Here is a 17,904-nt window from a genome sequence, read left to right on the forward strand (position 1 = left end):
CCCACCCTCAGCCACCTGAGGGCAGCTGCTCTGGGCTCTCCACAGCATTTTCACACCTTCAGCATGGCGTTGGTAGCAGTTAGCTAGGGAAAAAACCTTCCGTGGGCATTTCTGCAGGGTGTGCAGAGAAATGGGGGTCCCTATACCTGCCAGGTACCTGCATCCAGCTCAGGGGCCCAGCACAGACTCCTTTAAATGACTGTGGTCATTAGTTTCTTGTGATCAGATGGAAAAAAAATATGTCTGGCTTATTTCTTTGCCTAGTTTGTGAGATGCAAAATTACAGAAACTTATGTTTCAAATACATGCTTAGGCTAAGGAGAGTAAAAAGTGGTTGGAACCAATGTCTTAGAGTACATATTAAAACTGCTACAGTAATGTCAGTCTAAGAGTGCAAGTGCAACATCCTGCCATCCTTACTTAGCTGCTTCCCTGGAATGATGAAGAATTAAAAGCATTTTTAGATGAAAAATGTGCAGAGGAATGGCTTTTTATTAAACCCATAGGTACCTCTGGAAAAGACAGAATCCCTCAGGAACCAAAGCCCTTCTTCCAGTCTGAAATCTTCCCGGATGAATATAGGCTGAGAACAGTTGCTCTGAATTTCACACGATGCTGTTAAATCTGAGCCCACCCAAGAGGAGAGGCCACCGGTGTCTGGGAGCCAGGGCTGTTAGCAAAGAGCTCAGGCATTAGGCATACCTTCGCTAAATTCCTGGCTACAAGATAATTACTACAATTTGCTTTCCTTGTCACCACTTTACTGGTGTATGTGTGTGTCTTCTTCGAGCGTCTGATTTCAGTAATCATTGGGAGTGTTTTGAGTGAAATGCAGCAATCACTGCCAATGCGAAGTGTTCTGTCGCCATCAAGAAGGAATGAGCTCCCCAGCTGAAGGATACCTTGTTTGGGAACACTTCCATAAGGAGCAAACATGAGAGAGACATACATCTATCTTCCTGCCCATCGCCTCACTCTGGGAAGGCGTGTTTGTACATGCTGTCTTGACATGACCTCTCTCCCATCCAGTTTCCTTGTGCCTCTAGATGCCAACATTTTACTGTCCCTCCAAGATGACTATCAGAGAAAATGGAAATTAATTATGAGTATTTTTAGAAAGCAGTATTTAGAAACTTGGAGTTTCTTTCAGACACGCATGGTTGGTTGGTTTAAACCCCCCCCCAAAGGTATATATCTATCTTTGTCTTTCCGATGTTCTTACACATGCACACCGGGCAGTGATTTGCCTCAAAATTTTCCAAGCTGATCATTTGTCAAAAATACAACGTGTCCAAATACTCTTGTAAGAACCTTGAACGCAAGACCCCAGAGAATCCAGGAAAGTGGGACCGAATCCTGAAGTCCCCACTTGTGCTGGTGCACTCAGAGGGAAGAGTCCCACAGAGCAAGGGCTGTAGGGTCAAACTGGTCAAACTCCGTGGTATAAAAACCCCGCTGCACAAAAGCTTAGGAGCAGAGAAAAGGCTCTTCCAGGGCAAACCCTTGGCAGACCCTTCCGCTCACTTCCCCATGCCCTGGGGACTCCCCAAGCCCTGGGGGCTCCCCACTGCCACCGCCCTCCTCTCCCTGCAGCCGGGAGGGAAGGGGATATTCGCATGCAAATGAGGGTGATTTCCCACCAGGAAACCCCCTTTGTTTCCAAATCCATATCTACAGCCCTGCCAGAGCAAGCTTGGAATGCAGAAGCGGATGAATGACCTAAAAGCAACGGAACTAAGCATTTAGCATAAAATCCCACCCACTGGTCCCCTTTACTGGAAAGCAAGATTTAGCAACACAGACAAAACCCACACAGACTGGCAAGTGAGGAGGGAAATGTACACACTGAGTTAGTTCGTGCTCTAGGCACCGATCTGACGTTCTTACTCTGCAGCTACAGTTCAGTGTAAGGTATCATCACATCAGTGCCTCTGGCTTCGACCCCCTCTAACAACCCCAACTTTTAGCACCAGGGCATAATCATGTAAGGAATGCAGATATGCCCGCAGCTGTTATTACACCAAATGGTATAAACTTATTAATTATGGATGGGTAATACACTGCTGACACACACCTCTCACTTTCAAAGGTGACTTTCAAAGCCTCTAACTTCGTGGCCCCTATGACAGAAATGGAGAGAGGTCTGTCCTGTGCAGAGTGTGCACGGCCACAAAACTGAATTTACCTGTCTGCTACTTTTCACAGACTCTGGCTTACCACTGCCACTGGGAGCAAGCCTGAAGAAAATTTGCTTTCAACAAAAAACGGAACAAATTCAAGGGAGGAAGAGGGAAGTGCAACTCATTCCTTTCCTCTAGTAGCATCGAAGAAAATGTCCATCCATTACATCAGGCTACTCAAATCAAGCACTTAAAAACATGGAAACATAGGGTGGCTTGTGTTGGAAAGGACCTTGAATATCATCTAGTTCTGCAGCTAAGGAATAAAATCTGTGACTGAATTACTGTTAGTGACACTGATTCAAATAAAACACTTGTGGAGTCCCTTAGAGTAATTATTTTATTTCTCTTTCTGTAGGAGTTTGTGTAAATTCTTTACCTGATGCCTTGAGAGGCTACCTAGAACAGAGGCTAGACAGTGTTAAGGAAATAAAGTACGTATTTATTAAAAGCCCTTCCAAGGATGCACCTTGGGCAGTACAAGAGCCCAGCCAAGGCTACACCCAAGATGGATGCAAGATGGACAATGGGTCACATGTTTTCATACTTTTATAAGTTCTGGTCCATTTACATATTGGGGTTAATTGTCAATTACAACTTCAGGTTGTGAAGTCCCATCCTCCCAGATTGTTCTCCTCAATTTGCTGTTGTTGATACTTTTTGGGCCTGAAGCTGCAACAGTGTCCTTGGTTCTGGGGCTGGAAAAGGATTGTTTTGTCTGACTAAACTGTGAAGGGAACTTGCTAACACTTTATATGAAGTTCAGAGTTAGGTACTAATACAGTACAGAATCTGGAAAATATGAAAGAAGAAACTAAAGGCATCATACTGAGTTGCTAAAAAGGATTTGTAGCCCATCCAACATAATGTAAGGCAAATGGAGCTAAACTAATTTATTGTTGCAAATCCAGAAAGCCACTAAGAGGACATTGCTTTAAAGTCTGCAACTGCACTTGTGCAATGCCCCTGGAGTGTGTGGAGGTACATGAGGGTTAAAAAAACTAGCAAGGATAAAGAGCCTAATTCCAATGCATAACAAGTGCTTCATCAAACATTCTGTCAAAAGTACCAAGGAGATTTAATTGCTTCTTTCTCCCACCAAAGATGACTTCCTCTGTGTTTGACATACCCTATGGACTGTGCTTTCCATACAGAGATTCTCTATTTGATCATGCAAGGGCTACTTACAGCTGCTGTGGGTAGACTGAAAAGAAGAGCAAAAGGTGGTTCTGACCTTCCCTGGGTGGCTTCATCTTCAGCCCTGACAAGACACCCTCACACTGCCAGAGGGTTCAGCCTAGGAACCTTGTGGGAGTGCACAAGTGGCCTCCTCTCTTGAATGGAGAATGATGGAGATGATGAGTGGGCCTTTCAGCAAGGTGCCTCTACATTTCCAGAGTTTGCTGGTAAGGATGTGACAGCACCATCACAGGGTTCTGGCTTGCATGAGAAAAAACAACTTTAGCAGAAGCTGAACTCATGGCGAACAGAGTAAGGGAAGGTTACAACCTTCCTCAGCTGAGGACATCTGTGTAGTGTGTGGACTCAACTGGCAAAGGCCTCTGTGCCCAGCAGTGTGCACAAGGACTGTGAGGTGAGTCGATGGCTGACCTTCCTTTGATGCTCTGACTTGCTCAAATCACTGCTTCTCCTGCTAAAAGGTTACAGCAGATAGACTGGGATCAGATGGATATGAATTAGGGGACCAGATGAAGATAAGCAAGGGGAGGTCCAGATGAAACCAATCCTCTATCTGAATACAGAGTGTAGGTTGTCAGGCACCTGCCCTGAGCTCAGGTGCCTGCCTGGCCCCAGTGGTGCAAGACTGTCTGGGTACACTTGGGCAGATGCAGCTGTGAGGTGGAGCTGGTCAGTGTGACACTCTCACGCTGTGGGGCGTCAGCCTGGCCCTGGCGGGGTGTCAGATGGAGCTGGTCAGTGTGACACTCTCACGCTGTGGGGCGTCAGCCTGGCCCTGGCGGGGTGTCAGATGGAGCTGGTCAGTGTGACATCCCCACACTGTGGGGCGTCAGCCTGGCCCTGGCGGGGTGTCAGATGGAGCTGGTCAGTGTGACACTCTCACGCTGTGGGGCGTCAGCCTGGCCCTGGCTGGGTGTCAGATGGAGCTGGTCAGTGTGACATCCCCACACTGTGGGGCGTCAGCCTGGCCCTGGCGGGGTGTCAGATGGAGCTGGTCAGTGTGACACTCTCACGCTGTGGGGCGTCAGCCTGGCCCTGGCGGGGTGTCAGATGGAGCTGGTCAGTGTGACACTCTCACACTGTGGGGCATCAGCCTGGCCCTGAGTGTCTGAGTCATGAAGGGTGGGATATGCCACACCTTATGTTTCCCCTCCACCAAAGCAAGCCCAGCAATGTGACACAAAGTAAAGGAGTTCTGTTAGAGCTCTGATCCCACCATATGACCCCAATGGGCGGACTCCCACAGTGATCTCACCCTGACGGCTTACTCAGCTTCACAAGTAGCAGAGAAAGGTCATGCTCAGTTAAAACCAAAATGTGCTTTCTTGCAGCTTTTCCCCCTTGGGCCAGAGGCTGTATCCCTGACTTGGGCAAAGATCCAATTGGAAATAATGAATGTAATTACCTTGTAAGCACCTCAGTGGAAAATATTGGTATAGTTAATTATACAGGGATGCAATGCTAACCTATTTCCCAGCGTTTAAAATACAAATATTAATGCTTTCTCCTTTGAGGTTTTGAGAAGATTAGTTATTGCTGCAGTCTAACTGAATTGATAAGGCTTTCAGCTATTGCAATCATTTTAATGAGAAGGTTTGTGGTGCAGGTTTAACATCAATGGCTGGCATCATGTGTAAGAATGTTATCCTCCAAGGAGCTGGGGGTTTCAGTCCCCCTGCAAGAATGAGGGCCCCTTTGGCCATGGCCCTTTAAGCATCCAAAACTGAGATCTCTTTCAAAGGATGTTTGATTTTAACATTCTCAGATTGAAGATAAGAAACTCACACACTGACTATCCAGAGAATTTAAATTGAAATTTGAATATCAGGAGACTTGAGAAAGATACCCAAAACCTAGGACTTAGGTACCTTTCAAGAAATCCTGACAAACTGGCTATGTGAAAATGCATCTGTCTTTCATTAAAGATCATAGGAAACAGTGTAATAAACTCACAGCATGGACTGAGCATGTACTGTAGTATTTTCACATTATGGCTGATTGACTTTCCAGGTGTTGAACAAGGAACCTGTTATTTCTATGTCAGTCTGCCTGAAAAGCCCCATCACTTTCAGCCCTCTGTGAGCAAATGAGCAAAAGCCACTCCATGTGTTTTGCTTGCCTTGCTATTTGATAGCATTTGTTAACATTTCTGAACTGTATGTACACTAGCAGATACTCATAGGTCAAAATCTGAAAAAGCTGAACTTTCTTTTCACATCTCTGCAAAAGTGGTGGAAAAGATATTTATGAAAATAGAAGCCTGTCCTGAGATTCCCTTTAAGCTATCTGAGAAAGCTTTTCCAGGGAAAAAATAGGAAACAACACCACTTTGGGCATAGGTCTTATTGTTTAGCAACAATCACATTTTGCATGAGGCCACTTCTTCCTGCCAGGAGCCAAAGCCACAGGCAGCAGCACAGGGCCCTGCGCACCTGCCCAGGCAAGAAGAGGGAAAGGACAGGCACAATGCCCTGCTGGGGATCCCTGACACGGAGAGGCCCGGACTTCATAGGTTGCCATGGGAATTAATGAGGCCAGCAATTGGGAAATCCATCCAGGCAGCTTTGGAGACTGCTGGGTCAACAGAGAGCAGTGTTTGCCCCCGTGCTCTGCTACAGCAAGTGGGGCCATGCACTTCAAGCATAGGGAGACCACTAAAAAAAAAAAACCTGCTTTTATCTAAATACTTCCTTGAAAAATAATCCTTGCAGCTGGTGCAACTTTTCAGTGTTGTGCCTGTTCTGCTGCAACAGCAGCTCACGGGGAGCCCAAGCACAAGCCACAGAGGCTGCCCGTGCTCAACGGCAACAAGGATGGATTAGTCACCACCTTGACTTTTGAATACATTTCCATATGCCACGCACAGGAAAAAAACTAAGGAAGCAGCTCCCCCAAAGGGAACTAAAACCACCAACCTCTAAAAGCTGCCAGACAGGTATTTCACCCAGTGGAAAAAAGCCAAATAAAATAATGTGTAGGCAAGGGGCAAACTCTGGTCAAGTTCAACAATATCCAGGTATATTGCTGCAACCAGAGGACAGTCTCCATGAATTACAACACTGCTCTCACAAGTGTCAGCATAGAATCTTTTAATACTTTACATAAAAAACTGCATACACTATAGTTTTATGTAAACATCATATACATCTCAGTTTTTGCCATGTCAGTTTATTAAAAACAGTCTCAGTACCACTGTTGAGGGAAGAGGGAGGGAAGTAAACAAACATAAATGGATACATTTGTTCTCTGAACCAGAGAAACAGAAAATTATTTTCACCCAGGTTGGCCACCTTGTGAAAATAAGTTTTAAATAAACCTTGATTCTTTAAACTGCCCTTTAGTACTAAAGTCTGATGTACTCACTGCGTAAGTAACAGTGCTTTCACCCATTTTTTTTTTCCAAGGCAAAAATATACAGTGGTTTTGTGTTGAAATCAATTTTAAACAAGACCCAGATGAGGTTACTGAGTAAGAATGTTTCCAATGCTACAGTGTTGTATGCAGATGATGAGTGCATTGAGTGTTTAATTTAAACATAAAAAAATCCACCGAGTTGTGCAAAGTAACATCTTTTGAAAATAAACTTTTAAATAAACCCAAATCAACACACTTGCAGGAGACAACATTAAAAGTAAGGAGCAGGCACCAAAATCATAATATGGCAATATCATCCCCTTGCTCATCCTGTCTCATGTGTCAGGAGATGGATATCCAGCAAGCAGGACAGTTCAGCTTTACTTTCTGGCCTGGTGGCTTCTGCAGCTGGAGTCAGTTCATGGCTCCTGTTATCAGCAGGCATCAGTCACTCAGGACAAGTTCCTTTGCACAACACAAGTCCCACCTGGGCACCCCCTCCCCACCTCACTTTAAATAAGCACCCCCTGCACTACCCCAGTTTGCACAAGACAAAAAAGGTAACATATATACAGGCTTCGCTTGGAATGACCCTCCCTTCCCCTCCCAGTCTCGGTCTTCAGGGCACTAATTTCCACAGCAGGTCAGGCTCAGGCTGAAACATGTGAGGGAGAAGCAAGGATGCTGCAGGCAGCCCGGGAGAGGCAGCCCCTTTCCCCAGCTCGCCTGGGTGGAGGCACATGCAGGCAGGAGGCAGAAGTCCCTTCGAGCATCTCAGCTCCACCGCCCTCCTCTTGCAAAAGAGAGGAGGCTGCCCGGGAGCAGGGAGCAGCAGGTGTTGGCAAAGGGGCAGAACCGGGTGCAAGGTTTGCTCAGTCCAGTCTCAGCAGCTTTTTGTTGTTGAGTCCACGACTAACTCGCAGGGGCCAGTGGTAGGAGAAGGCTTCTCCCCACTTTATTCCCAAGACTCAGGGCATGCAATCCCCCCCTCCCTCTGTCCCCACGGCTGAGCAAGCACAACCCTTTTTGGCCAAGGCTCAAGGAACGCGCTCCCTCCCTTAGCCCCCACCCCATCCACAGCCAGTCCCTAGCGGAGGGGACAGGCAGATGCCGTGTGCGTGTATAACCCAGCTCGTCTCCACCTGCCAACAGGTGACCCAGGCGCTGTGCCCAGCGCCGCGCTCCAGACACGCCCTATAGGACTTTGCAGCAGTTGATGCAGCCGTTCTGGGTGCCGTAGCGCTTCTGCAGGGCTGCCCGGGTGGCAGTCTCGAAGACCTCCCGGACACCCTCCTTGGTCTTGGCCGAGCACTCCAGGTAGTCGTAGGCCTGGATGCGAATGGCCATGGCCCGGCCGTCCTCGGTGCGCACCGGCTCCTGCTTCATGCGGGCCAGCTCGTTCCGCACGTGCTCGTCGTTCCGCAGGTCCTTCTTGTTGGCCACCAGGATGATGGGGACGTTGGGACAGAAGTGCTTGACTTCGGGCACCCACTTCTCCGGGATGTTCTCCAGCGAGTCCGGGCTGTCCACAGAGAAGCACATGAGAATGACATCGGTGTCCGGGTAGGAAAGGGGACGCAGGCGGTCATAGTCCTCCTGGCCAGCCGTGTCCCACAGGGCCAGCTCCACCTGCTTGCCGTCCACCTCGATGTCCGCCACGTAGTTCTCAAAGACGGTGGGCACGTAGACCTCGGGGAACTCGTCCTTGCTGAAGACGATAAGGAGGCAAGTCTTGCCACAGGCACCGTCCCCCACCACCACCAGCTTCTTGCGGATGGCAGCCATGGCCAGGCTCGCCAAGCTGGCCTTGCCGTGCAGCAGGACGATGGCAGCGCCCTCCTCCCCGCGGCCGCCGCCTCCCGCTCCCTCTCGCTTCTCACAGGGCACCGTGGCGAGCCGGCCCGCGCAGGCAGGCGGGCGCGCCCTGCTCTCTTTGCTCACCGGCACCGCGCCGCCGTACCCTGCCTCGCGGGAGCGCTACGACCGCAGGGCAGCGCCGCTGGCCCCGGAGCTCTGCGGTGGAAGCGATGCCGCCGGTCCTGGTCCTCGCCCTCACCGCAAACACCCGCGCCGTAGCCGCCCCGCGCAGCCACTGCCGCAAGCTGCGGCCCGGCGCCGCTATTTAAAGGCGCTCGCGACTTTCTTAATATAGCTGGCCAATGGGAAGGCAAGGAGTGAGGTCATCCCCGGCGGAGAGCGCTGCGATTGGCGGGCGGCCGCGGGCGGGAGGCGGGGCCGCGGCGGGCGGGGGAGCGGCCGGGCCGGGCCGCGGGCCCGGGGCCGCGGCGGGCGGAGCCGCGCTGGGGCGGCCGCGGAGCGCCCCGGCCCCGGTGTGAGCCCGCCCGGCCCCGGTGTGAGCCCTGCCGGCCCCGGTGTGAGCCCGCCCGGCCCCGGTGTGAGCCCTCCCGGCCCCGGTGTGAGCCCTGCCGGCCCCGGTGTGAGCCCGCCCGGCCCCGGTGTGAGCCCCCCCGGCCCCGGTGTGAGCCCTCCCGGCCCCGCGAGAGCCCTCCCGGCCCCGGTGTGAGCCCCCCCGGCCCCGGTGTGAGCCCCCCCGGCCCCGGTGTGAGCCCTCCCGGCCCCGGTGTGAGCCCTCCCGGCCCCGCGAGAGCCCGGCTCGGCGCCGGGGCAGGGCAGGGCCGGTCCCCGCCGCAGTCTCGCCGCTCGGGATGGCCGGTGTGAAGAGGCTGGGCGGGCACCCGAGAGGAACGGCGAGCACCGCTGCGTCCCAGTGATGCTTTTAAAGCCCGGGCAAAGTGAACGGAGAGTATTGCAGGTGGTTGAATAAAATAAAAGCGTCCGCTGGGTGCTCCTGGAAAAGCGCTCGACTCCCTTCCTTAAAAAATTCATCATATTCGACTCTCGCCAGCTCTTGGCCAAAAGGAGCGGAGGAATTGTAAACCGGGAGAAGCAGCAGGCTTGAACTGAACTGGCCTTTGGGTCTCAATTTACAGGGATATCGGAAGTCACAGCAATGAAAAAAATGAACGTGGAAAATAAAGGGGCGCAGAGCCCTGTAGTGGGGGCTTGCTGGGAGGGCAGGGTGCGAGTCCCTCCGCAGGAGGAGCTGGCTGGGCTGGGCTGGGCTGGGCTGGGCTGGGCTGGGCTGGGCTGGCCGCAGTGCCGGGGGACACACGGACACCGCCGGCAGCGACGCGCTGGGTCCCTGTTGCAGCTATCGCTGCTTAGCCGGGTGGTGTCCCAAACTTCTTCCCTGCGAGCTTTCCCACACAGACGATGTCCTGTGGCTACTGCCTCTCGGGGTTTGAGTCGAAGTGTCCCGTTTTCCTAGCCAGCACTGGCATTAGTGAATGGAACAAAAATGAGTGGTTTGTACAATACCGTTGTTATTAAAAATTGTATTTTAAAATACCCACTTGGAGAGTGAATGCATCACTGAGTACATCAAATTGCCTGACAAGTTACTTGCAGCAGACTCTTACAGAGGGGTGTGTGTCAATAGGTAAAAGGTTCGTTTAACCCTAGACATTGAAATAAAATTCATTTTCCGTGAGATTTTTGTAGTACCCATTTCTCCCAGTCAAAAGAGCACGTCCCTGGATGCTGACGGATCGATTTGTACCTTGATCTTACAGGGGTTTGTACAGCATATCTTATGTGAACATAATAAATTCAAACTGATTTTTTAAAGAATTCAGCAATAAAGTGTAGACATAGACATGGATGTTCTTCAGTACCTATGGCCTGCAAGAGAGACAAATTTCTGGCTTGCATCGTCCCTTTCAATCAGTTGTCACCGCTCACAGGCTTCAATTCTTCACAAAACTGTGTGGGAATCAGCCCCCTGCTGCCATGTCCTCCTGGCGGTGGTGCGCTGGCAGCTTGCAGCCACTTTCTCCCCAGCGCCCAGCGGTAAAGGCCGCTCGGAGGGGCAGCCAGAGGGGATTTGCCGGGGATTTCCCCGGTGCGGTGTCAGTCCCACCGACCCGCCGCTCCCCCCGCGGCTCGGCCGCGCCGCGCTCACGGCGGGGCCGCAGCGCCCTCTCGCGGCAGCTCTGCGCCCTGCACCGCCCGGCGCCTGCTCCCTGCGGCTCCGCAGCTGGAAAAAAACACCGCTGGAAAAATCCGCCTCTGCGGCGGCCGCGGGAGAAGCTGCGACTGCTTCATCCGGCGTGAGAGGTGCTGCTTAAATATATTTCCGATTCCGCTTGTATTTGACTTTTGAACCATGCCTGAGTGTTTGGTTTTGTCTTTTCAGGAGCAAAATGTTTTGTTAAATAGAAAAAGGAATAATGCAAATGAGCAGTTGTGTGTATCGACTCATCTGTGCTGTGTCACGGAAGGCAGGTAAATAACTAGTTTATTCATTTCAAAGCACACGGCTCTATTGTTGCCCAGAGTGCTGCTGGCAATTACCCGTGTGCCTCGAGTGTCCCACATTCATACTGCTTCACTCTTTAAAGGCTTCAAAGCAGGGTCACCTCATCCAAATTGTCTGCTGGTTCCAGCTTCCAAATTGTGCAAAGGAATTACTCCACAAACGTCCAGCTTGCTCAAGTTAAATCCATAGCATGAATTTTTCTTGTAACTGAGCAGTACACATATATTTGCAGCACCCAATTATGGTCTGAGCCATAACTTAATGGCTCACGCTTATTTTTCAAGTCTCACATCTCTAGGCTTCCACACAGTTGCACTGAAAGCAAAGTGCCTGATGTTTCATCTCCCACCTTGCAAGACAGACTTTGGCAAAGGCTATGTAACTCCTTGACCAAGGGTTTCAAATGCGTTACAAGTCTTTTTTCCAGAAGCTTTATATCATGAGTCTCAGCCCTGTGACCAACTCAGGCTGAGATCACACTCATTTCACTGTTCTGGGTTACACTCCAGCAACAGCCTCTATGGGGAACATCTAAGTCAATGTGGTTATTACACATCTGTAATTAGCGAATATATCCAGCTCATCTATTTTAGGGCAGAATTTTAACTTACTGTAGTTCTTTAGGCAAGCTGAATCTTCACTCCTAGTTATCCCAAAATGTGCACTCTCTAAGCAGACCGTTAGTTCTGCTGCACCACATATGTCTGTATGATTGAGGAAGAAGCATGAAGTAGGACAAAGAAGACACCACTTGTTTGCTTTTATTGTTTGTGCGGATGGTTTTGAGATTAAAACTCAGATTTTGTTTTGGGTATTTTTTATTTAATCCAAGTGGCATTTTTTGGTTGAGAAGACAATACCTGTCAATTACTGGACATTGTTTCCAGATTATATTCCCCCCTGCTCTTCTTCTAAGTCGATTTTCTAAAGGGCATGTCTGTAACTCAGACAATTTGTGTTCAAGCGTAAATCTGTACCAAAAGCATGAAAGCTCAGTGGGGAAGGCAATCTTTCTCCTTTTTGTCAGTAAGTAGGCAAGTAAGTACATTGCCTGCTGTGGCATAACATGCTGAGGGAGCCACGTGTCCTCTAATGGCACACAAAGTCCTGCGTGCTGGCTTGTAATGCCAGCATCCAGCATCCTGCAGTCCTCACGCAGGCAAAGCTTCTCAGCGAAGTGAGGAAGGCAAGAGGCAGTGAAATATGAGCATTTCACAGGCTAGTGTGGAAAAGCTCTGAGTAGATGTGAGAGAACGGGCAGAAATGGTATCTGTCCCCCTAAGATAAGAGTTTCTGGCACATTTAGGAACCAGACCTTGCTGTGTGTCACCATAGGTCCATTGCTTTCCAGCGTTCCTGGAGGAATGCAGAGTTTAACTCTCAGAGCCCCTTGGGATCAATGCCCTCAGCAGACAATCCAGACTGATCTACCTAGAAACTGGAATGCCAAGGCACAGCAGGAGAAGGTGAAATGACCTGTGTGTTTTCATACAGAGGTTTGTGCTAAGTACAGTGCACATGAAAGCACACCATCCCAAAAAAGAAATGCTTTCATGACTAAAGAGCTGTATGGGATCCACTGGCATTGCTCTTCCAGGGAATAAGAGAGGTCAGTTAGAAGCTGTTTGTTTTAAGTTTTTCCAGTTCTTAGAGTAAGACTATAAAATTCATACTTTAATAGGACTCAGGAAATATGGGTTGCCAGAGTAAAATTATACCACAACAGTAAATTAAAGTGGCCATTTGTCTCCAGCTGAGTTCAAATTAAATAAAAACAAGTGCCTCATCTGTAGGCAAGAATTTTTAGACCTACACCACCTCATCTCAGTTGAAAAACCCTTCTGTAGCTTAATTAAATAAATCAGCTGACCATATAAGTCTTATGGATACTCATGATGTTACATATCTACCTCACCAGTGATGCCTTTGGAAACAGTTCTCTCTGCAGAGAGACCAAACTTGTCACCCTCTGGTTCCCTTTGTTCTCAGTTTTTACTGACTGCAGACACCTTGCAGTCTTTGTCTACCAGGAAAACTGAGACAGAGTAAAAATTGCTTGTCCAATGCCAAGATAGCATGGAATTTAGTCTCTCTATCTGGAGTTCAAGATAATATCCTTAACAGTGGGAAGTTCTTTTTCTTTAGACTCTCCAGTGGATGTACTTCATTCCACTATTTTCAGGATGGTCAGACCCTGGAAAAGGCTGCCCACAGAAACTGTGGAGTCTCCATCCTTGGGCATATTCAAAAGCCAACTGGACACAGTCCTGAGCAACCTGCTGTAGTTGATCCTGCTCTGAGCAGGGCAGGGTCATCCATTCTCTGATTCTGCAATTCATTCATCTGAGATGCCTCAGCAGATCTGAAAAGTGATGTTTGGAGGGTCTCTCTTGCAGGTCTACTCCTGTTTCACACTCCAGCACTGTCAGCCCACATTCCACCAGGGAGTTGGCACACTGGATTCTGAAGTGCTCGCACAGGATGAGCTTTTTGCCATAGGAACAAGGAAACTTCTGAAGTAAACATGTTGTGATTTGTTAATGATTTGTGTAATTTCCACTTTATTGGCAGTAAAGTAGATGTCTTTAAAAAGCAATGATGTCATATGGTTCTACATGTAGATTTATTTGCTATATTAAGATACATTAACCTATTCCTTTAATTACTGTGGTTTTCATGGTGGTCTTTGAAGTGTGGTAGTCAGCTCTCTCTGTAGGGGAACCTGTGACCTGAGGAAGCTGAGGCAGCAACAATATTAGAAGAAACTGGTCTGAGGGAAGGCAGTTGATGGTGGAAATTACTATCCTGTAAGTCTAACAAACTTCTATTTCATATAAATTAACCACGACTCTATGAGGACTGAGAGCACTTTCTTAATTCCCACGTGATCACTGATCTATGAGCAAAAGCAGCATGGGTGCACACAGAAGAGCTGTTGCCATTGTAGAACTCCACTAACAGATCACAGCAGAAAAAATGTCAATAAAACCAAATTGGAAATTTATTCACTACCGTGTTTTACATTCCATCTCACTCACAAAATTGTCATTCAATCTAAAAAAAAAAAAAATCTGTTATGGACTGAACACTGACCATAAACAATATCTGAGATGCTAAAACAGAAATACAGGGTACTGCAGGAGTCTTGGCTACATACAGATTTGGCTTATACCTTAACTTTTTGATTTTTAATATTAGGTAAGAACAGGGTAGTCACAATTTCAGAAAAGTGTGATGTCAGAGAAATTAAAAGACAGAAAAAAATATAGGGAAGAAAGGTAAGACAGGAGTATAGGGAGAAAAAAGGAGATAAGGGAAATTCCAAACTAATGGAATTTCTCTCCTTTCCTCATTCTACCCTTCACAAAAGCTTAAAAAAAACCCCAAACATATCCTGGGAATATGCCATTTTGTACTTCATCTTTATTTTCAAGGAGTGGCTGCTTTTAGGAGAAAGTTAGCTGTAGCTGGAGATCACCCCTGTGGTAAAATATGCTTCTTCTTTGCTCTGTGCCATGAACACCTTCCCAAGTCCCATGAGCCAATGCTGACACTACTGACACAGAGATAGAAGTGGAAGAGATGATTCTTGGATGTGGATTCTTCATTCTCTTGGATGTGTCAGTGAAGGACAAAGTGGGTTACTGAGATCTCTGCCCAGAGTTCCACAAGGATGTAGACATCTACAGATGTTACTTTTATGTGCTTCTTCATGGACAGGACTGGCTTACAGCAAAACATCCTTGATTTTTGGGTTCTGGAAATCAAAGTGTTCTGCCTCACAATACCTATTATTCCAGTGGCTGCCAAGATAGAACTAATGTATTAAGAAGAAACTACTCCAGGCAAGGAGACAATTAACACTACAGAAGGAAAAGCTTAGGCTGCCAGCATTGGGGCATATGCTTACCTGCGCTGTTCTGCCAAGACACAAGAAGGTGATGATAGAGGCCTGGAGATCATTAACCAAGTGCATTACATGAGGAAAGGAGGAGGAAAAAAACACTACAGGCACTGCCAAATTTTGTGAGAAGGGAACATTATTTTGTGGTTGGATTTCATCATGTGGAAAGGTAAGCAGATAACTTTGTTGCTGTTGTGTTTGTGCTTATATGTTATAGGAGGAAAACATCCCTTATCTGCAAAGCATCACACTTGAAAACTGGATTTATTTCTTTCTCCACCTCCAATACAGGCTGAAGAGAACAATTCTAAGTTTGAGATGTGGAACCAGTCCTGAGAAATGGAAATGACCAAGCTACCATTCTCCATGGAGGTTTTTTGTTCAAGGGAGTTACACAGAGGCTAGGACAGAAAAACCAGCACTACTGGGACAAGCACAAGAACATGTGTTTTAGTGAATCTAATCCCAGGTTCCTGGTAGTAAGACTCAGTGACAAACAGCTGTGCTGACAAAGTTTCCTTCCATACGCTTCCTTGAAGGGTGTCCTTAGGGAAGTGTGTCACCACACAAATATCCAATAGTCTGCTGTGCTAATAGCAGCAGGTTTCTGACTGGCAGAGCAGGTCTGACTTTCTTTAGGATTCATTTGTAAAGCTGGCCCAGGCTTGGTTCCATATATGCATCAGGAATGCAATGTATAGCATAGAGTGCAATGGAGGCAGTGCTATCTCCACCTCTTCTTCAGGCACAGGTGAATAAACTGGGGTTAACCAGCCTGGATTTGGGGTAGGATAGTCCAGTTCGTGATTGAATTCCTACCTTAAAAGTAGAGAAAAAGACTAGACTTCAGTTTCTACACCTCTTTGTTCTTATCAACTGAATGTATGGTAAATTTTTCTGTCTTTCTGTAGCACTTGCAGGCAGAGGACATAAAGAAGAGGGAATGCCAGCAACCATGCTGTCAACTTTGCAAGTCATTAACAATCTGGAAAGAGACTGAGACATACTGTCAACCTAAGCAGAACATCTCAGAGAGGCACAGAGATGGACCAAAATGTAAAGATTTTGGGTGCAACTCCCCATTCCTTCCTTCTGAGAAACAGTGAGTCCTGGCAGCCCAAAGAATTGAGTTATGAGCCGAGATTAAAGGCACAAGGCTGGAAGCAGACAAGTAATGTGCAGGGTTTGAAGACACATGCTGAAACACAGAAATGGACAGAGAAATATTCTAAGGCAAACCCCTTCTGATCCTGAAGTAAAGGTACCGCGCTAATTGAGTGTAACTGTCATGAACTAGGAGAACATGGAAGTCTGTCACTTGGTTTTTCTGCCTTCCTTGATGCTGCTGTCATCACTCTGGCAGCCTGGTTAAAGTTTCCCGGGAGGAAACAAAATGAGAACAAAGACAAATTTCTAAACTGATTATGGACCTGGAGCTGTACACTTTGCAAATGAGCTTTTCCAGGTGAGAGACCTAGCAAAATACACAATTAAGATTTTTTTCTTACCCACTCTTCCCACCATTATTTGTCTGTTGATGATAATGGGTAGAAATTTTGGGGCTGGCCAAGTATTCAGTATTGGATGGATTGCTGCTTTCTCTCTACATCACTTTTTGGTAGCAGCTTGAAGTCCACAATCACACTGTGCCATAACAACAAATGCTTCAAGGATGACATTTCCAAAAGTACCTTTCTTCCAAGAATCTCTGAGTGCTTTTCAACATGAATTACCAGCCCATCTCTTGGTGATAAGTAGGTGTTATTTCCATCTTCAAACTGAGAAACTCAAACTGCTGCCTAAAGTAACTGTGAATCATCTACTTCCTGGAGCTTTCTTTTTCTTGTTTTCCATGCCCTTTCCCTTTTGTCTCCTAGACCATTCTTAACCTCAATTTCTTCTCCCCTCTGTCTATAATAATCCCCTCGGTGCAACCTGATGTTGTACCCAAACTTTAAAACTCTCCTACCCCCGCCCCTGCATGCAACTTGGGCTTGTGTTTTGTGGTAAGTGCTCTCCTGATTCAGGTAGTAGCATCAATTGAGCCTTTCAAAGAGCTGTATTTATGTAGATAGGTTTCAATTGTTATTTCCATCCAGTATGTGCATGTGTGGGTGGGGAGGATTAGTCTGCAGATAAGTTAAAGAGCACAGGTGTCTCAGGTGCCTCTGATGTGGAGCACTGAACTGGAGGGAGGCAGTTTTGCAAGGATTCTAAGCACTTACTGCTCCCCCTACTTGGAAAGTTCAGCCCACTTGGGTGAATCAGAGCTCACACTACCTGATGCTTTGTAGGACACTGGGCAGCATATTGGCTGGTGTCTGTTTTCAGTCTAAATAAACAAGTGCTTTCCTCCAGAAGGGTGTTTTGTTCAAGATAAGGATAAGTGGTTTCACTCCCAGTATTCACTGAACATATCTCTGAATTAAACTCTTGTTACACTGACCTTAGTTTCTGTTTCTTAACATTAATATTTTTGAGTTTTTTATGGGAAATAGAAAGTTGGCAATCTGTTTCCATTGTATACTCCTCTGCAACTGGAAAAGAGAAACTCGGGAGGTTTTTCATCATCTTTTCTTAACCTGTATAAATTCAGTTTTTTGCCACTGCTATCAAAAAAATCAACGATCTCCCTCTGTATCTGTCTCAGAGCACTTTTTCAAGAGATGTTTACTATGTGGCTAAGAAATTGATTTGGCTGGAGTCCATATTTAAGGGCATCTGTCTCCCAAGAGAAATACAGGCTGGATAGTTTCCTGTTCTGTATTTTAGCATTGCTTTGTGATCCAGCAGTCGGTGTATTATCCTGAGGCATCTGTATCCGGGGTTGCTTCTCTGTTCCACCTCAGGCTATGTCTGCATGGCTGTACACAAGAGGATGTGTGTGTCTGCACTGCCAAGTAGCTGGAAAGAAGCAGTACCCCATG

General features: G+C 47.5%; 1 protein-coding gene and 1 long non-coding RNA gene across 2 annotated transcripts; one reads left to right on the top strand and one right to left on the bottom strand.

Moving 5' to 3' along the window:
* Positions 1–6,800: 6,800 nt before the first annotated feature.
* On the bottom strand, positions 6,801–8,826 carry RHOB (ras homolog family member B). Its single transcript, XM_068183361.1, has one exon. It carries the CDS (start codon positions 8,517–8,519, stop codon positions 7,929–7,931), a length of 591 nt encoding a protein of 196 aa, XP_068039462.1. The 5' UTR covers positions 8,520–8,826; the 3' UTR covers positions 6,801–7,928.
* Positions 8,827–13,886: 5,060 nt separating this feature from the next.
* On the top strand, positions 13,887–17,422 carry LOC137470244 (uncharacterized). The gene is made up of 2 exons (XR_010996962.1): positions 13,887–15,146; positions 15,898–17,422. It is a non-coding gene; the product is annotated as an uncharacterized lncRNA (long non-coding RNA).
* The last annotated feature ends 482 nt before the right edge of the window (positions 17,423–17,904 follow it).

The sequence above is a fragment of the Anomalospiza imberbis genome, chromosome 3 (assembly GCF_031753505.1).
Source record: "Anomalospiza imberbis isolate Cuckoo-Finch-1a 21T00152 chromosome 3, ASM3175350v1, whole genome shotgun sequence".
Taxonomy (NCBI): Eukaryota; Metazoa; Chordata; class Aves; order Passeriformes; family Viduidae; genus Anomalospiza; species Anomalospiza imberbis.